The following is a 21,555-nucleotide window of genomic DNA, read 5'->3' on the forward strand; positions in this document are numbered from 1 at the left end:
CCATGGGGTCTCTTCCAACTCTACAATTCTATGATTCTATGACTGAGAGGGCTCTTGGACATGTTTATGGTGCTCGCTATAACCTGCAATGTCATTGGAAGGAGGGCCATTGGTATCTCTTGAGTAGTGGGAGCTAGAGCTGTTTGTGGAGGCAGGAGCTTGTCTGTGTAAGTGGTCACCCAACCAGACACACATACATATTTTCACTTTTATTATGTGTATAGATAGATGCATATTCTATATGTATTCCTAGATCTGTCATAGATCTTCCTTGATGGGTCCAAACACAGATAATTCAATAATACAAATTTGGTACTTTTTGCACCTATGTTTTATTTATTTTATTTCAGAATAGCAGGAGTTATCAGCTGCATCCAAGGAGCATCCACAGAAAGATGAACAAGAAGTACAGCAAGGACATTGTGGTGCTATGTACTGTTTTCCCGTTGTGAAGTACACCATGATCTCCAATGCAGCCATCATGTTTCCACCCATAAATATCAGCTTCATTTCCATAATCAGCTTAATTATATTCACAGTAAAAAAGGAGGCAACCTTATACCCAGAGTCGGCCCTAGGTAATTTTCAAGTGTAGGCGAACAGCATTTTGGTGCCCCCCCCAACCAATCACTGAAAAATAAAAGCGTTGAATAATAAGGAGGATAATTAAGGAAAAGCCTATTAAACATCAAATTACATTAAGATTTTACAAATTAAGCACCAAAATATCATGTTTTACAAGAAATCAACAGTCTCAACTGCGCCCCCATATGTTTTGCGCCCCAAGCGACCGCTTAATTCGCCTCATTGTTGGACTGGCTCTGCTTATACCCAATTACAAAGAAACCATTGACTGAGTCCAATAACTGACTTTCATCCCTTTGATGGCTGATGGTACAGTAGAAAAATAGTAATGACATAGTGCTGTTAACTTAGAGTACATGCAGTTTAAATACAGAAGGAACATAAGAAAATATTACATATTTTTCTAGTTAGCATGTAGATATGAATTAATATAGTTTTATCTGAACCCTCATTTCTTTTCATGTAGCATTGAAGGAACAAACGGATGAGGTATATAACAGTGGAAGAGGCAAGGAGGTGGAGAGAAGATAGCAATTTTCTTCTCTGATCCATTTCTCTTGTTTGCTTACTTGTGGTGTGGCCAATAGCAAGGCTGCTTCTTTTGGTGCTGTTCAATAGGAGGTGGACATTTGGTTGAAGGTGCAGTTGGAGTTGGCTCCTTGCAGGAAGACCTTTTTTCTGGGCATGGGGTTGGAACAGTGGTTTTGGGGGGTTGCTTGCACGGGGGTTCCTCCTCTGGTTGTGAACAGCATGGAGACTCCTTGGCTGGTGGCTTCTGCTGAGGACATGGAGTTGGTGCAATGTGTACTGGTGGCACCTTACATGGCTGCTTCTCCTGAGCACAAGGAGCAGGCTCTGAGGTTGGACAGCATGGAGACTCTTTGGGTAGTTTCTTCTGTTGAGCACATGGAGTTGGCACAATGTGTGCTGGTGGTTCCTTACAATGTGGCTTCTCTTCAGGACTCGGAATTGGTTTTGAGCAGCATGGCGTTGGGACAACCTCTTTGGGTGGTTCTCTGCATGGAGACTTCTTTTCAGGACCTGGTACTGGATCTGGACATGGAGTTGGAATGGTCACGATTGGTGTATCCTTGCATGGCTTCTTCTGCTGAGGACAAGGAACTGGTTCTGCTTGTGGGCAGCATGGAGACTCCTTGGATGGTGATTTCTGTTGAGGACACGGAGTTGGCACAGCCTCTACTGGTGTCTCCTTGCACGGTTGCTTCTCCTGAGCACAAGGAACTGGCTCTGGTGGTGGGCAGCACGGAGAATCCTTGGTTGGTGGTTTCTCTTGAGGACATGGAGTTGGCACAACCTCTGCTGGTGTCTCCTTGCATGGCTGCTTCTGTTGTGGGCAAGGAACTGGCTCAATGTGTACTGGTGGCACCTTACATGGCTGCTTCTCTTGAGCACAAGGAGCTGGCTCTGGGGTTGGACAACATGGAGACTCCTTGGGTGGTTGTTTCTGTTGAGGACATGGAGTTGGCACAGTGTGTACTGGTGGCTCCTTACATGGCTGCTTTTCTTGAGCACAAGGAACTGGCTCTGCTTGTGGACAGCATGGAGACTCCTTGGATGGTGATTTCTGTTGAGAACATGGAGTTGGCACAATATGTACTGGAGGCTCCTTACATGGCTGCTTTTCTTGAGCACAAGAAGCTGGCTCTGGGGATTGACAACATGGAGACTCTTTGAGTGGTTGTTTCTGTTGAGGGCATGGAGTTGGCACAACCTCTACTGGTGTCTCCTTGCATGGCTTCTTCTCCTGAGCACAAGGAACTGGCTCTGGTGGTGGGCAGCAAGGAGAGTCCTTGGTTGGTGGTTTATGTTGAGGACATGGAGTTGGCTCAGACTCTACTGGTGTCTCCTTACATGGTTGCTTCTGTTGAGGGCAAGGAACTGCCTCTGGTTGTGGACAGCATGGAGACTCCTTGGATGGTGATTTCTGTTGAGAACATGGAGTTGGCCCAACATGTGCTGGTGCTTCCTTGCAGTGTGGCTTCTCTTGAGGAGATGGAGAATCCTTTGGGCAGCATGGAATCGGGACAATCTCTGTTGGTTTTTCCTTGCATGGAGACTTCTTTTCAGGTACTGGATCTGGACATGGAGTTGGAACGGTCACTATTGATGGATGCTTGCATGGTTCTGGTTGTGGACTGCATGGGTTTGGGGCAGCCACTACTGGAGACTCTTTGCATGGTGGCTTCTCCTGAGGACTTGGAGTTTTATGAGGCCACATCGCCGGAGGAAAAGAGATGGTCTGCTTGCACTGGTGGACTTCTGGAGGTGGTGCATCCTCTTGAGGTGGGCATGGTGTTGGCTCTGGAGCTTTCTTGCACAATGCAGGTGGCAAGCTATGTTTTTGCTTGCTCTGGAACTCATTGTGTGAAGCCATTTTCCTTCTCTTTTTAAATTATGTTCCAAAGAGCTAGCCTATGGGGTAAAGGAAAAAGGATTTAACATAGAGTTCATCAACATTATAAGAAACTAGCTGTGCCTGGCCACGCGTTGCTGTGGCAAAGTGGTGGTGGTATTGGTTAAAAATTGTTGTGGAATTTTTATTTGAGGTTATTTGTATTTTTAAATTATGTTTATTGTAAGTTATCTTTTTATTTATAATATTTTATTATTTTCTTGTATTATTTGTAGTTATTTTCTGTTATTATAGTATTTCATTGTATTAATTTTTTAGTGTTTTTAATTCTTTTTAGTGTTTTTTATTATTTTTTATTGGGTTGCTAGGAGACCAAGTAGGAGGAGCTTAGCCTTCTAACTGGCAGCAATTGGATAAAAGCAATTATTCCTCTCCCTCTAATTAGGACTTTATTTTTCTTTTCTTTTTGTTGTATCAACCTAGAGGCGTGGATGATGGGTTGTGTTGTCAAATTTTGAGGTTGGGGGGCCTGTAGTTTTGTTGTTTTGTGGGTCGCCGTGATGCCATCACTCTTTTATATATATAGATGTACACAAAGCCAAAGAATTTGCATTCTTCTAACGCTACATTGAAAATTAATTTATCCAACTTTTTGAAATCCAAAGAATGTTTTGCATGCCTAATGCAATGTTGGGGGCATTTTGGTGATTGATAAGGAAATGATTAACACATACAGTCAACCAGTCAATAAACACATACAATTTTTTTCCCATGGACGCTTTGAAGGAATGCTTTAATTTTGAAATATGCATATGAGAAAAATTAAGCAGATGATATCTTCCACTCCCTTCCAATTCTTGTGGGAGTTTAAAAAGGACTTATTGAGCAGTTTTTAAATTGGCTTCTGAAGACTGTTTTATATGCTTTGAAGCATTGTTTGAATTTGGAAAAATGCAGATCAGAAAAAGCAAGCAGATGAAATTCTTCACTGGTTTGCAATGCGGAAATATTTCCATTATGGAGAGAGCCACATCAGGGGAAAAAAAGAGGTGTATGTGTGTATACTAGCTGTGCCCGGCCACGCGTTGCTGTGGCGAAGTATGGTGGTATGGGAAATAAAGTATTGAGGAATTTGTGGTAGTTAAGGTCAAGGGTAAAGGTTTTCCCCTGATATTGTCCAGTCGTGTCTGACTCTGGGGGTTGGTGCTCATCTCCATTTCTAAGCCGAAGAGCCGGCATTGTCCATAGACACCTCCAAGGTCATGTGGCCACTGGCATGACTGCACGGAGCACCGTTACCTTCCTGCCGGAGCTATTAATCTACTCACATGTTTTTGAACTGCTAGGTTGGCAGGAGCTGGGGCTAACAGCTGGCGCTCACTCTGCTCCCAGGATTTGAACCTGGGACCTTTTGGTCCGCAAGTTCAGCAGCTCAGCGCTTTAACACACTGTGCAATCAGGGCCCCTTTTACACTGCCATATAATCCAGTTCAGATAATCTGTATTTTATAGGCAGTGTGGAAGAGGCCTAAGTGAGGCCTAACTCTGCCTGTCCCCTGGGCTGAGTGGGTTGCTAAGTGGGCGGAGCGTAGCCTTCTAACTGGCCGCAATTGGATAAAAACAATTATTCCTCTCCCTCTAATTAGGATTTTATTTTATTTTTGTTGTATGAACGTAGAGGTACGGATGCGGGGTTGTGCTGCCAAGTTTAGTGTTTCGGGGATGTGTAGTTTTGTTGTTTTGTTCCAGGCTGAAATTTCATTACCCTTTTATATATATAGATATGTTCCTCCTTGGGCTGAGACCCAAATACCATAGCATTGATGTCGCATTGATGCATTGGGGGCAAATGTGCTCGTTCTCCAAACGTAAACTAGATTAAGATGTTATTAATTGCACGTTGCAGAATCCAACCCTTCATTACCTATATCTATATCTATATCTATATCTATCTATCTATCTATCTATCTATCTATCTATCTATCTATCTATCTATCTATATCAGAGGTGGTAACCCCAATATATGTATCAGTGGAAAGATAAATGAATTAATAAGAGTTGACAGCCAGAATTAGAAGAGCTAGGCATTAAAATACCTGAGAATATTTTTGTGTGCATCTACACTATAGAAATAACACAGTTTGGTATCACTTCAGCATCCATGGCTCAAAGCGATGAGATCCTGGAAGTTGTAGTTTGACCAAACCTTCACTGCCAAGAGTGTCAGTGCCTTACCAAACTCCAAATCCCATGATTCCATAGCATTGAGCCATGACAGTTCAAGAGGTATCGAATCGCATTCATTCTACAGCAGTGGTTCTCAACTTGTGGGTTCCCAGATGTTTTGGTCTTCAACTCCCAGAAATTCTAACATCTGGTAAACTGTTTGGGATTTTTGGGAGTTGTAGGCCAAAACACCTGGAGACCCACAGGTTGAGAACCACTGTTCTAAGGTGAAGATGCACCTTTTGCTTTTGGTTTATTTATTTTATTTATTTACATCACTTTTACCCCGCCCTTCTCACCTGTAGGGACTCAGGGCTGCTTACAACAGTCAGGGATTTACATTGCCCAGAACACATTCAATAAAACAATAACAAAATCAATAAACATTACAACAATACCACATCAATTAAAAACTCTATTAAAACATGAATTATAAAATTTTAAAATGCATATGTAGTTAGATGCATCCACTGACACCTTTCGCGTACGCCTTGATTCAAGCCATATCACCTCAGATATTTACTCCTCGAACGCTTGAGCACATAGCCACGTCTTCACTACTTTCCTAAAACCTAGGAGAGTTCAAAGGTTCCCCAGCTCTAATTTCTCCAACTCTATCTCAGAAGAAGTAAGCAAATTACAAGGGCTATCTAGAAAGTAGGTAACGTTTTGGATTTTAAAAAGGACAAAGTATAGGATAAATAATTTACCATATGCAGCTGAAAGACACATTCCAAAACTACAATCTCATGTAATCCCCACTGAAATCTAGGCACGTTTCATATAGATAAATGAATTTGAAAAGGTCTGCCCCAGTAAATTTGCCGCCTCTCTCCTCCGTTTCCAACAATGGGGGCATGGCTGCAGCGCAGCATTTTGGCTACGTTGCAGGAAGGGAGAAGGGGGAAGAGCTGAGGACACAAGCGGGGAATTTACTGGAGCAGTACTTTTCAAACTCATTTATCTATATGAAACGTGGCTAAATTTCAATGGGGATTACATGAGAATATAGTTTTGGGATGTGCCTTTCAGCTGCATATGGTAAATGATTTATCCAATACTTTGTCCTTTTTAAAATCCAAAACGTAACCTACTTTCTGGATAGCCCTCGTAGTAATAATAATAATAATAATAATAATAATAATAATAATAATAATAATAATAATTTATTTGTTTGACCAGTCATATGACCATTTCAAAGTGCAACATAAATAAAAACAAGGCAAAAAGGATGGGAGGACAGCAGCTGACCTTCTGCTTGCCATCAGAATCTTATTTTCCTAATTCTTCTTTCAGGAAATGTGCTCTTTTTTTTGCTAGCTTTCAGGATAACAAGGCTTACTCTGATTACGGTGGATCTTTCTTGTCCTTGCAAGAAAGTAAGCAAATTGTATTGAGCTCCTCACAATGAAGGGAGGAGACCACCCTGAGGTCAATGGGGTGATGAAACGGAGATGGATGTTAATCCAGACTCCATAGCGCGAAACATTCCCCAAATAGATTCAGCACCATGGAGAGCTCACATTGCATCCCGAAGTGGATTGAAGGCTATGTAGAGATGGAAGTCTCCAACCTCTACTGCAGTGGTCCTCAACTTGTGGATCTCCAGATGTTTTTGGCCTACAACTCCCAGAAATCAACTGTTAGGATTTCTGGGAGTTGAAGGCCAAAAACATCTGGGGACCCCAGGTTGAGAACCACTGCTCTACTGGTTATTCTCACCCATCTCCTTCTGAAAGTGGAATAATCCAGCCAATTAATAATCCAGTCATCAATACAAAAGAACGTTGATCCTCTTTTGATGGATCAACGGAAATGGATTTGTTCAGAGATACTTAACCACAACTCCTACTAAAGCCATGACTTTGTCCACTCTGATCCCTGACAAACCACGAGATGTTTCCTCAAGCCAGTCAAAAGAGACTTACCCAATTGGTTGTGATGAAGGAATTCTGTGGCTCCGGGAATGGCAAAAGCCTTTTATACAGTCCTCCAATCCCTCCCACAGATAGTGTGTGTAAATGCGGATGACACTGATATTTCATAACCGATATGCATCATGTCTGTCTTCCTTGCCTCTGGAAGGAAACTCCCTTCTTGGGCTCCATCCTAATGATGGCTGCAGGCGATTTATGCCAACCTTTCCTTCATTAACATACCCAGAGAGATTCTAAAAACAGAAGTCCTGAAAACTATACAGTTGCATTTATCCCCCGATTTTGTCCCGCAGCCAGAAGAGCATTGGAAATTGGGTTATAATCATGTGGTTTAATATGCTAAAGGTTCAAAACACAAGGGGAAAATGAGAGATTAGGAGTTATTTTTTGAATTTCCCAAAACGTGACTGTGATTAACTCTCTCCTTGCTCCAGGGTAGCCAAAAATTCAACGTAGCTCAGAGATAAATCTCCAAACAAGTAGAGTTTGCCAGGACGTTGTTTAGAAACAGTTATAATAAGCCATCCAGAGCCGGTCCAACAATGAGGCAAATTAAGCGGTCGCTTGGGGCGCAAAACGTATGGGGGCGCAGTCGAGACTGCTTTTTCTGGTGATTTGTTGTAAAACATGATGTTTTGGTGCTTAATTTGTAAAATCTTAATGTAATTTAATGTTTAATAGGCTTTTCCTTAATCCCTCCTTATTATCCAACATTTTTGCTTATCCAACGCTTTTATTTTTCAGTGATTGGTTTGAGGGGGCACCAAAATTCTGTTCACCTACACTTGAAAAATACCTAGGGCCGGCTCTGATGCTATCTATCTACTAGGGATGATCTTGGTTTCTTTCATGTATGTGAGAGCAGATAACTCCAGCTGTTTTCTCCTATTATGAGAGTTGATTTCCTTTCTGATAACTTCCAACCTCCCACAGAATCGAACATGACTGTTCCTAATGACAGGGAAAACCTTTACCCTTACCTAAGAGTAGATTGAGAAGTTTAGCTATATTGGATATTCAGGTCACTTGAGATGTGGGTTTTGGGTTCTTTGACATTTTAGCAACTTTGCTCGATTGACCATATTTGATGGTCTTGGTCGACTTATAGAAACTGTGAACAACTGTTCCTTCTGCTAGTATTCACCTTCCACTCACTACAGTGGTTACCAATCTTTGGTCCTCCAGAAGTTTGGTACTTCATCTGGAGGACCAAAGGTTGGGAATGGCTGTACTAAGATGAAGGGAACTCCTAATTGCAGAAATATATGTTCAAAGTTCTTATAAGTTGACCAAAGATCACGACAGACTCAGAAATCCAACTAGTTTGGCCAACTGTCAGGAATTCTAGGAGCTGATGTTCAAAACACCCAAAGGACAAAAGGTTGGGACAATAGCTACTCCAGAGTAGAAGTTCTCAGCTGTTAGTTCTCCAGATCTTTTGGACATCTTCTAGAAGTCCCAGCTAATAGGACCAATCCTTGAGATTTCTGAGAGCTGAATTACCAGAAAGGTTGAGGACCATAGCTCTAAATCAATGTTTCTCAACCTTTGGGTTCCCAGGCATTTTGATCTACAACTCCCAGAAATCCCAACCAGTTTACCAACTGTTAGGATTTATAGAAGTTGAAGGCCAAAACATCTGGAGAACCACTGCTCTAAATTGTATAGTCTACCAGGTGGTTTCATCTTCCAGAATTCTCAGGTGACATTGTCAATGCTCAAGAATTCTGAAAGTTGAATTCCAAAACTTCCTGAGGACTGAAGTTCGCCAGATTAGATTATTATGCCTTTTAAGAAAAAAGAATGGCATAGGGAATGATAGACTAGACGGGTAAATGCGAATGAGAGAAGGAGGTAGAGGTGTTTCTCAACTGTAGAATTGAGACAATGGTTAGAAGTCCTAGTTAGTCCTTCCTAACTAGGACCCCATCAATACATGAACTCCATCTTGGTATTGACTCACTGTTCAACAGTTGATCCAATGGGCTTACTGTAGTTGAGGTTCACCAAAATATTTCAGACCAATGAGACCAAGAGTATGCACTTCTTTGGGCAACAGACACTAGTACAGTTACAAGATTTGTTATGACAAGATTTCGTGACAGCCACAACCTTTTAGAGAGGATTAAATCCTCATGGGAGGCGGCTCTATCAATCACTGAGAATAATACAGTAGCTGAATGAAGATGTCTGCACCAGATGTTAATGCTAAATAACAAAGGCGGGACATTTATTTCATGCCCTAGTCACGATCTCTTTGAGGGATCAGACCAGACAACAATGATGACAGAATAGTCAACAAAAATAGAAGTGAGCAGAACGTATCTTGAGGTCTTTCAGCAGATATGAGGCCAGTTTGCATGGAATTAACAAGACTTTCACATACCAAAAGCCCTTTAAATGTTTACATTAGAATCTGTAATAATTTGGGTGTAGATCCTGATTTGAATATTTCAGACCATGATCTTTATTATTTTAAGAGTAAAGTAAGGTAGTCTTGCACATTCTTTAAAAATTTGAGTTGATAAAATTGGAAGCCACAGTAAATTCATGAACATGTCTTGTTATTTGAACCCACAGTAACTTTTACATTTTAAGGCTTAGTATATTAAGTCAATTGTTCCAACTATGCTACATTGTTTTACTACCACTTTACAAATCATTAAAAATAGACCCATCTGGAGAGCTCAAGAGTATTGCTCAGCAGATTAAGATACAGCATCACTAGAAGTAATGAAACACACAACTCTCATAGAAGCAATTTTTTGCTACAGATATTGTTTGAGGTCCTCAACACTGAGTTTAGAGCATGTATTACTCCTTTCTGTATCCCAAATTAACCTTGGCATTGATATATACATACATAAAAGCCAATAAAATAGATTCAACCAGCTGAGGAATGACAACAAATGGATAGGAATGTACAAGGTGAATCCTTTGCAGATGTTAGGTGGTACGGTACTTAAATCCAGGAGACAGTAGAGAGAAAACCAATGTGTTAGCAATAGAAGTTATCTACTTTGGTGTCACATTATCAATTTAACTAGCATTAATGGTCTTTCAATATATATTATGGTGGAAGTGCAACATTAATATTGATTTACCTTAAGAAAAAAAAAATGGTACTAGCTATGCCCGGCCATGCGTTGCTGTGGCTTATGGGAATCTTAGGAGTTTATTTTTCTTTTCTTTTTGTTGTATCATCCTAGAGGCGTGGATGAGGGGTTGTGCTGTCAATTTTCGAGGTTGTGGGGTGTTTAGTTTTGTTGTTTTGTTGGTTGCCGGGATTCCATCACTCTTTTATATATATAGATTCATTTTCTCAATACATCAACCTAAAAATGAACCAGAAGTATCAAGACTAAAGCATCTATATATATAAAAGGGTAATGAAATTTCGGCCTAGGACAAAACAACAAAACTACACATCCCAGAAACACTAAACTTGGCAGCACAATCCCTCATCCATACCTCTACATTCATATAACAAAAAGAAAAGAAAAATGAAGTCCTAATTAGAGGGAGAGGAATAATTGTTTTTATCCAATTGCTGCCAGTTAGAAGGCTAAGCTCAGTGAGGGGAAAACCTTTACCCTTTACCTTAACTACCACCAATTCCTCAATACTTTATTTCCCATACCACCATACTTCGCCACAGCAACGCGTGGCCGGGCACAGCTAGTATCTATATAAATGCATACAACCATCACCAGAGTCAAGCTGTATAAGCATTCTCACTAGTGTTACTCTAATCCTGAACTTGGTCCACAACAAACAAAATAATCTTTGGATGTACTTTAAGACACAGTAAGAAACAGAGGAATTTAACATGCACTTATTCACTTTCCTAAAACACAAAGGCCTGAAATCCAATGACTACTCCCCACTAATGGGGATCCACTGAATCAAATTCTCATTGAATATTAAGGTCATCAGGTCTATGGGATTCATTTGGCTTCACCCAAGCCATCATTTGGTCATGATCTCTGTATGCCGTAGACTTTAGGAGTTTTGAACGATTCCAGAAAAGCAAGGTGGGTCCTACCATCTTGAAATCTTCACTTTCCTGGTCTACATATATCTTAGTCCTGACTGCATAAAGTAATGCTTTTGTTGGGAGAAATGCACAAATAAAATAAAATAGAGTCATGGCTCTATCCTATATGACCCCCAAATTTATCATTAGATTTGTAGTACGGTGATACACAAACATGCTCTCCTAGTGTGTGTCTCCACTGTAGAATGAATGCAGTTTGACCCCACTTTAACAGCCATGGTTCAATGCTAAGAATCCTGGGAGTTGTACTTTAGTGAGGCATCAATACACTTTGGAAGAGAGGGCTAAATACCTTGTAACTCTACAACTCCCAGGCTCCATCAAGCCATGCCCTGTGTGCTCAATGTCTTGATGTCTTGGCAATAGAATCAAAGAAAGAGCCAACTGAAGTCTGACTGGTATCATGTCTCCTCTGAATAAATTCCTGGTGAAGATAATGGTTAGATGAGGAAAAACAAGCTGATGCTGAATCCAGACAAAATGGATTGTCAAAGGTTGTAAACTGGTTCTGCAAGTACGTATTAATGGGTTACATCCCCCCAGAAGATGGCATCTCCAATTTGAGACTGTTCTGGATTGATCTCTGTAAAGAAGTGTGAATTTTTTAGTTTACAGATGTCTTGTTTAACTGCATTTTAAAAGTCTTTGTTTAACTGTGTTTTAAAATGGTAAGTATTAGAGTCACCAGTGCGTGGGGGATGGTAGCCAGCTCGGCATTCTGAGGCAGGTTGCCATAGTAACGAGGGCGGAGCCAACCGCCATTTGGAGAAAAAGGAGGGAAAAAGAGTTTAGTCTGTAATTGGAGGAATTGCAGTTAAGACTAATCTTTAGTGAAGGGATCAGGGTGGCTCAAATGGTTGATTTTGAGTCAATTTAAAATAAGTTTGGTGACTTATTTTAAGTCAGTCTGTGTTCTGTTGAAGCACAGGGAAGGTTGATTCTCAGTTGGAGAATCAGGGAGACTCAAAGGTTTGATTTTGAGTCAATTTAAAATAAGTTTGGTGGCTTATTTTAAGATAGTCTGTTTACAAATAAGGAACAGATAGTCTGTGATTGAAATTCGCAGGGTGACTGCAGGTTAAAGCAATAAAGGAAGAAGTAGTATTTTAAAGTTTGAAACATCTCAATATATCTTTGCAACTGTTAATCTAAGTGCCTCTAAAGAAGTTATTGTAATCATTAAGCTTGTGCCTGAATAAACGTGTTATTGTTCTTTTTAACATCTCAGTCTCTGAAATCTATATTACCATCAAAAGCAAACAAGAAAGAAGAAAAATAAAGATTTAAAAGTCTCTTCTCTAAGTAGCTAGTGGCTATATCTTCCATTAGTAGTGGCAAGAGTTGATAATCCCCTTAACATCTGGTGGCTGCATTATAAACATCTTTATCTCTGGTGGCAGCTTTTAAATAAAACATCTTTAATAACTGGTGGCAGCGGATATAAAATATATAATATAATAATATAAATTAAATAATCCTCTGACGTCTCTCTTCTTTGCAATTGGTGGCAGCGGTGGGATCAAAAGATTTCCCCACTGCCTAGAAGAGCCTCAGTTGTGTCTGACATCTTTGCAGTCTCCTCAACAAAAGCCCAGAAAAACACATCCCTGTGTTTCAGTGACCCAATGTATGCACAAAAACATTACGAAGGTTCACAAGATTGCCAATAGATTAATTAAATCCCAGGAGGAAATGCAATGGTGATAAGGATATTTACTTTATCCACCTAAGTTCCCATACCGGACGTACCAGAGATTGTATTAGCAACACAAGAGGAAGAACCAGGAAACATCTGACAAGGGTTTGCTGACTGGTCAATATCTTTTGCCCCATTTTGTTTTCAGGAATGTAAGGAATCTACTCTCATGGAAGTCTTAGATGGACTTCTGATGGAAAAAGAAACTTGCCTGCTCCTAGGAATACACATGAGCCTGGGCGTCTTGATATATTGATGTAAATGAGTAATACTTTTGTTCTTGTGCTGTGTATTTAAGTAATTTTCAACTCATGACAACTCCAAGGTGAACCTATCATAAGGTTTTCTTAGCATAGTTTGTTCAGATGGAAGTGTGTGTGTCCAACCAGGCTTTCCATGGTTTTTGAACTTCAATCTCTTGGATTCCAATACACAAGTCATTGTCTCCATACTATCTATATCTCTATCTATCTATCTATCTATCTATCTATCTATCTATCTATCTATCTATTGGATGGAGCCAATGACTTGTGTATTGGAATCTAAGAGATTTGTTGCTTGTTATTGACATATATGTGTGTATATATATCTAAATCTCTATCTATCTCTATCTATCTATCTATCTATCTATCTATCTATCTATCTATCTATCTATCTATCTATCTATCTATCTATTGGATGGAGCCAATGACTTGTGTATTGGAATCTAAGAGATATGTTGCTTGTTATTGACATATATGTGTGTATATATATCTAAATCTATCTTTCTATATCTCTATCTCTATCTATCTATTTATCTATCTATCTATCTATCTATCTATCTATCTATCATCTATCTATCTATCTATATCAATAACAAGCAACAAAAAGAACAAATGTCAAAATTGCAACATTGTGACTTACGAAAGTAACTAACTTCTTATAAAATCTCCATAGGTGGCTGTTTTAATTCATTTGTGTGTGTGGGCCGCACAGCGTTGGCTTTGTAATGCAAGTCGTAAGTAAGTACGGATTTACCAAATCACTTACGACCCATGTCCAAACTTTTGCACAGCCCTACTACCTATGTGTCCAAGCTTCAAATTAGAAACTAGGCATCACAGTACAAACTTGTGTGCCTTCAACGTGGCTATCCATGGTTGTTGAATTTTAATCTCTTAGATTCCAATACACAAGTCATTGGCTCCATACTCTCTCTATCTCTCTATCTCTCTATCTCTCTATCTCTCTATCTCTCTATCTCTCTATCTCTCTATCTCTCTATCTCTCTATCTCTCTATCTCTCTATCTCTCTATCTCTCTATCTCTCTATCTCTCTATCTCTCTATCTCTCTATCATCTATCATCTATCTATATATTGGATGGAGCCAATGACTTGTGTATTGGAATCTAAGAGATTTGTTGCTTGTTATTGACCAATATCGATCAATAGCAAGCAACAAAAAATAACAAATGTCAAAATAGGAACATTGTTACTTACAAAACTTACTAAATTCTTACTAAAACTCCATAGATGGCTGTTTTAATTCTTTTTTGTGTGTGGGTCGCACAGTGTTGGCTTTGTAATGCAGGTCGTAAGTATGGAATTACCGAATCACTTATGACTTACGACCCATGTCCGAATATTTGCACAACCCTACTATCTATGTGTCCAAGTATTAACGTAGAAACTAGGCCTTACAGTACAGACTTGTTGTGTGCCTTCATGTTGACTATGGCTTATGGCGACTCATTTGTAAGATTTTTTTCGGAAATATTTACTCTGAGGAGATTTTCTTTGGCCTTCATTTAAGGTTGAGAAATCATGATTTACCCAAGGTCAGAGTGCGGGTGCATTTCCACTGTCAAAGTAATGTAGTCTGACACCACTTTCACTGCCATGTCTCAATGCTATGGAATCATAGGTGTCTCACAACATTTAGAATTACAACAGCCTTTTCCATTAAAGATTGGGGATCCATTGGATAACAACAACAAAACTTGATTATGTTCCATGACTCACCTAACATCTTATGGTACAAAGCAACATTTCTCTCACAGATTGCAATTCCTTGGAAGTACAGCTAAGAAGAATGTGGAAAGACATACTTTAGCCACTTAGGAAGATCTATACAATCTATAGAATTTAAAAAATGCATGCAATAAGCAAACAAAGGCCGGATATGGAGAGAGAAGGAAGTCCGTGGATGTGCATGCCCCTAGTTTCTTGCGCAATGGAAATGAAGTTGGGAGAGCCCATTGTTGTTGCTGCTGTTGTTATTGTTGTTGTTGAACCAGACAACTCCCAAACTCCCAGACAATCTGTGGCCAGACTAATTGCTTATTGAGAAATAATAACTCACAATAATAACTTTCCTTTGTCATATCCTTTCCCGTTTGCTATCAGCAGTGTGACTTGGGACAAAAGCTAGGGTCTACAAAAATCCTTTTTGGTGGATATCTTGGCCTATAGCTTCCAAATTTCCCATCCATAACTAATAATAATAATAATAATAATAATGTTTATTTATATCCCGCCTCCATCTCCCCCGAAGGGGACTCGGGGCGGCTTACAGCACTTTACACCTTAGAAGGCATCTAGATCTAGATGTTGGAACACGTCTAGACCTAGGAGCTTATCTGTGTTGGACAAGGTATGTTGTGAAGATGGAGAAGGCTAGATGTCTTCTCTGAATAGCTTCCAATGAAGAGTTGGAGCATCCTTTGGACCCCTGGTGTAACATAGAACAGAAAGAAGAGTTGAGAATATTTGAATTCCACGAGACTCTAAACTTGCTCCTGGGCTGCAAGGATCAGGCCTTCTGTCTCCTTCTTCAGGGTCCCATTCGTGAGCCAGAGCCAGGTCTTCTCCTTATCAGCTTTTCCTTCAATTTTGTCAAGGAACTTTCCATGCAGTGTTTTGTTGTGCCAGCTGTCAGCTCTAGTTTGTAGTGCGGTTTTCTTGTACTGATTTTTTTTTTTTGTCTGCTGTGCTTTGAGGAGTTTCTGATTTCTGACTTCAATCAAAGCAGGTTCTTCACTTTCCTTTATATAGTCTGCCAGGGCATGTTCTTCTTCTTTTATTGCTTGTTTTACTTGTAAGAGTCTTCTGCCCCCTGATCTTCTAGGCAGATATAGCCGGTCAACCTCACTGTGAGGATGAACTGAATGATGAATGGTCATGAGTATTATTATTATTATTATTATTATTATTATTATTATTATTATTATTGTGTTGTGACTATATGAGCTATTTGGGCATTGGATTATGATGAGTAGGGATTCAAACCAGAGTTGGACTATAATGGGTAAGGATTCAAACCATCCTGCTGGGCCATGGAAAATCCACACTGGGAACTGGGAATTATACAGAATTTCCAGGAAGTTCAAGAGTAAATCACATTTTCCGCTGATCCACATTAATGGCTGGAAGCAGCGGTTGCACTGCAAATCCAGCTGCATGTCACGTGGATTCCTGAGGCAGCTGAGTGGTGAGTTCATTTAATTTTGACCATGTCGATACTACCCAAGAGGTGTGGTTGTGTCCATCTCTCAGTGTTCTCCCTCTATCCCTTTCTCCTTGTCATTCACCAGCTGTTTAATGGTCATAATAATGTCCACCAATGGCCAGGTAGGAGAAAGCAATGTAGTTTCACATACAGAATTCAGCTTTGCCTATTCAAATGATAACTATCAACATTGGTGACTTATTAGGAATGAAAGGAACACATTGAATGCCTAGCTGAGGTGGAACATCAGGGTCAAAGTGAACACCCAACCCTTGATGACAGTCAGACAGGAATCTTTTCCATTCGTTATTTATTCCACACCCGACTCTGAGCTCATGCTGGGTTTCTAAACCCCTCAGATTGAAACAATGGCAGACATTAGAAGGTGTTGCAGTGAGTTTGCATCAGCCTAACTCAGAAGTGTTTCGTAAGTGAATACCAACCAGTGGGACAAGATTGGTGACTACAGGGAGGGTGTGTAACTTCCTTGCCCATCTCATGGAGGGTAGCTGGCCCAGGTTGCATTCACTTGCTAGAAAATCTTCACCAACCTCCCAGATGATGAAAGGAGCAACTTTTTGCCCTATTATTGCAAATGGTGATTAATTTCAGGAATGCATTCTACAGCCGCATCTGCATTGCAGAATTAAATGTAGTCTGACATCACTTTTACTTCCATGGCTTTAACATCCTGGGAGTTGTATATTTACAAGGTCTTTGGCCATGTCTGCCAAAAAGCACTGGTACCCAATCAACTACAATTCCCATGATCCCATTACATAAAGTTATGGAAGATAAAGGGTTGTCAAACTGCATTTGTCCTCAGAGCATGTCCAAGGTAATTTTCAAGTATAGGCGAACAGAAATTTTGGTCCCCCCAACCCCCCCCCCCCCCCCCCGCAAAACCAATCACTGAAAAATAAAAGTGTTGGATACGTGAAAATGTTGGATAATGAGGGATTAAGGAAAAGCCTAAATAAAGAACAACACTCAGGGGAAATCCAGACAGGAAGCAATCAGGGACAGCTAACACCTCCCAAAAAATGATTCTCCCAGGCAAGAGGAAGCCAGGCCTTGAAGCCACAAGGCCATTAAATGCTAATCAAGGTGATTAATTACAACATCCACACCTGCCTTCCAACAGACAAAAGCTCTTTCTCCCACCCTGGACATTATTCCACAGACAAATAAACCCCACTTGCCTTGCTTCCAACAGATGGCAGCAGACTCTGGAGTGCCCGACGTGGGCTCCAGAGTGCCCAACGCGGGCTCCAGAAGGCCCAGCGCGGGCTCTGGAAGGCCCAGAGCAGGCTCCGAAGTGCCTGACACAGGCTCCGGAATGCCCAGCGTGGGCTCCAGAGTGCCTGACACAGGCTCCAGAAGGCCCAGCGTGGGCTCCAGAGTGCCTGACACAGGCTCCGAAAGGCCCAGCGTGGGCTCCAGAGTGCCCGATGCAGGCTCCGGAATGCCCAGCGTGGGCTCCAGAGTGCCTGACACAGGCTCCAGAAGGCCCAGCGTGGGCTCCGGAGTGCCCGACTTGGGCTCCAGAAGGCCCAGCGCGGGCTCTGGAAGGCCCAGAGCAGGCTCCGAAGTGCCCGACACAGGCTCCGAAAGGCCCAGCGTGGGCTCCAGAGTGCCCGATGCAGGCTCCGGAATGCCCAGCGTGGGCTCCAGAGTGCCTGACACAGGCTCCAGAAGGCCCAGCGTGGGCTCCGGAGTGCCCGACTTGGGCTCCAGAAGGCCCAGCGCGGGCTCTGGAAGGCCCAGAGCAGGCTCCGAAGTGCCCGACACAGGCTCCGAAAGGCCCAGCGTGGGCTCCAGAGTGCCCGATGCAGGCTCCGGAATGCCCAGCGTGGGCTCCAGAGTGCCTGACACAGGCTCCAGAAGGCCCAGCGTGGGCTCCGGAGTGCCCGACTTGGGCTCCAGAAGGCCCAGCGCGGGCTCTGGAAGGCCCAGAGCAGGCTCCGAAGTGCCCGACACAGGCTCCGAAAGGCCCAGCGTGGGCTCCAGAGTGCCTGACACAGGCTCCAGAAGGCCCAGCGTGGGCTCTGGAAGACCTGTCTGGCCCACAGTAATGGCTGACGCAGGCTTCCGAAGCCTGCGCTGGGCCTTCTGGAGCCCGTGTCAGGCACTCCGGAGCCTATGTCGGGCCTTCTGGTGGGCTGGGCGGCCCAAAGAAGGTCCACAAGGCCCGAAGAAGGAGGCGGGGGGTGGCGCCATCCTCCCGGGGCCTCACTGCGTCCCCGGAATGATTGCGCCACAGGCGACCGCCTAAATGGCCTCGCCAGTGGACTGCCTCTGTTTGTCCTACAGACCTCAACCATCATGAGATTGTCTTCTGTGTGGGTACAATGTGTAAGAAGATCATGGATCTCAATCATCGTGAAATAATAATAATAATAATAACAATAATAATAATAATAACAACAACTTTATCCTGCTCCATCTCCCGAAGGGACTTGGAGTGGCTTACGTGGGGACCGAGCCCAGCAGTGCAACAATAAAATACAACGTAAGATACATTCAGTTACAATGAATTAATACATAAAAACATATAAGATAATAAAAGCACAAACTCAACAACAACCAATAACCAATAGCCAATAGAGATGGTCTCTGTGTGAATCAGATGTGTAGGAAAAGCATGGATCCCAACAATCATGAAATTATCTTCTGTGTGGATCTGATGTGTAAGAAGATCATGGACCTCAACCATCATGAGATGATCTTCTGTGTGGATCAGATGCATTGGAAGAACATGGACCTTGACTATCATGAGTGAATCCGATGCATAGCAAGAACATGGACCTTGACTATCATGAGTGAATCCGATGCATAGGAAGAACATGGACCTTGACTATCATGAGTGAATCCGATGCATAGGAAGAACATGGACCTTGACTATCATGAGTGAATCCGATGCATAGGAAGAACATGGACCTTGACTATCATGAGTGAATCCGATGCATAGGAAGAACATGGACCTTGACTATCATGAGTGAATCCGATGCATAGGAAGAACATGGACCTTGACTATCATGAGTGAATCCGATGCATAGGAAGAACATGGACCTTGACTATCATGAGTGAATCCGATGCATAGGAAGAACATGGACCTTGACTATCATGAGTGAATCCGATGCATAGGAAGAACATGGACCTTGACTATCATGAGTGAATCCGATGCATAGGAAGAACATGGACCTTGACTATCATGAGTGAATCCGATGCATAGGAAGAACATGGACCTTGACTATCATGAGTGAATCCGATGCATAGGAAGAACATGGACCTTGACTATCATGAGTGAATCCGATGCATAGCAAGAACATGGACCTCAATTTTCATTAGATGGTCTTCTGTGCGGATCCAATTCACAGAAAGAGCATAGATGTCAACCATCATGAGATGGTCTTTTGTATGAAGAACCATCTGCCTGAAGGGTTTTATTCTCACATGCTGCATGACAAGTTGCAGCAACCGAGGTGATTTGCAAGTTTTTAACAGGTTCTTCTTATGAGAACATTCCTATCCAGGGAGATGGTATATCTTGAAGGTTTCTAATTATAGCTTCACAACATTTGTGGATTGGGTTGTGATGCATTTGACGCACAACTGCTCCCTCTGGTTTTGAGACACCAGTATTGCAAGGACTGGGAACCTGAAACCAAGGATATAAAAAACACAGTTTTCTGTACAGAAGACACTGCTTCCTGTGCAAATAAATCATGCTCAAATTCTGCAAATCCTCATTTATAGCTTCTTTTTTGCAGAAAGGATTTTCTACATTGGAATTAATGTAGTGAAAGATGATTTTCCTTGGAGAAAACATTGTTTCCTGCACGAATCGACTACATGACAACTTAACACAGAATAGATCCTGAAGAGTGAAGGTTTTTCCTCATCAAGATTTCCTGATTAAATACAAGGAAGATTGAGACATATTTATTACAGCAAAGACTGAGACAATTTTATTACAGCAAAGATAGAGACAATATTCAAGTATTGGTTTTCTGATACAGAAGACTGCTATTAAAAGCAGGAAGGTAGAAATAAAGTGATACTTAAAGGAATTGCTCACTGGAGGGAAGGATATTAGAGGCAAAGATGAAGGACTTTGGCCACATCATGAGAAGACAGGAAAGCTTGGAAAAGAGAATGATGCTGGGGAAAATGGAAGGAAAAAGGAAGAGGGGCCGACCAAGGGCAAGATGGATGGACGGTATCCTTGAAGCGACCGGCTTGACCGTGAAGAAGCTGGGGGTGGACATGGCCCACAGAGAGCTCTAGTGTGGGCTCGACCATGATATCACGAAGAGTCGGAAGCGTCTGAACGAATAAACAACAACACATCAGGGACTAACAAATAAAAAGTTAAAATCAACAGACAACGAGTGGGAGGCTGGTAGATTAGTTGAGTCGGTGTTTGTTTAGAAATGTGTAGGTTGTATGTTTAGATAAAAGTGCATTCATTACTTTTGTATATAATGAGCAATTTTTTTATGGCAGTGGTGATTGCTTCATTTTTCTTGGTACTTTTAATTTCACTTTGTGTTGTTGCATTTTCTAAGTATGGTTTTTTCTTTGAATGTTTGAATAAAAATATTTAAAAAAAATTCTGGACACTTGGTAAACATGGTTCACTATTTTCTACATGTTTTCAAATATTTTTTCCCATTCTTTCTTGGTTATGTATCCCTGCCTAGCAGAGTTTTGGATTAGATTGTGCTTACAGTCCCTTTAAACTGCATTAATCTATTGAAAGGAAAAAGAAAAGAGAAAGGCAAATAATAATAATAATAATAATAATAATAATAATAATAATAACTCATAACTAATAACTCATAACCATTCATCATTCACTGCACCCTCGCAGTGATGTTGACCAGCTATATCTGCCTAGAAGATCAGGGGTCAGAGGACTCTTACAAGTAAAACAAGCAGTTGAAGAAGAAGAACAGGCCCTGGCAGAATATGGAAAGCAAAGCGAAGAACCTGCTTTGATTGAAGTCAAAAATCAGAAACTCCTCAAAACACAGCAGACAAAAAACCAGTACAAGAAAACCGCACTACAAACTAGAGCTGACAGCTGGCACAACAAAACATTGCATGGAAAGTTCCTTGACAAAATGGTCCACAGCCTCACCATTACTATACAGCTGCAACGAGAGCTACTGGTCTTGCGAAACTCT

General features: G+C 41.4%; 1 protein-coding gene across 1 annotated transcript; it reads right to left on the reverse strand.

Moving 5' to 3' along the window:
• Positions 1 to 308: 308 nt before the first annotated feature.
• On the reverse strand, positions 309 to 7,158 carry LOC107983352 (uncharacterized). Its single transcript, XM_016996789.2, has 2 exons — positions 7,114 to 7,158; positions 309 to 3,018 (listed from the first exon to the last, which is right to left on the reverse strand). Exon 2 carries the CDS (start codon positions 2,978 to 2,980, stop codon positions 1,151 to 1,153), a length of 1,830 nt encoding a protein of 609 aa, XP_016852278.1. The 5' UTR covers positions 2,981 to 3,018; positions 7,114 to 7,158; the 3' UTR covers positions 309 to 1,150.
• Positions 7,159 to 21,555: the final 14,397 nt, after the last annotated feature.

The sequence above is a fragment of the Anolis carolinensis genome, unplaced genomic scaffold, assembly GCF_035594765.1.
Source record: "Anolis carolinensis isolate JA03-04 unplaced genomic scaffold, rAnoCar3.1.pri scaffold_14, whole genome shotgun sequence".
NCBI classification, from domain to species: Eukaryota; Metazoa; Chordata; class Lepidosauria; order Squamata; family Dactyloidae; genus Anolis; species Anolis carolinensis.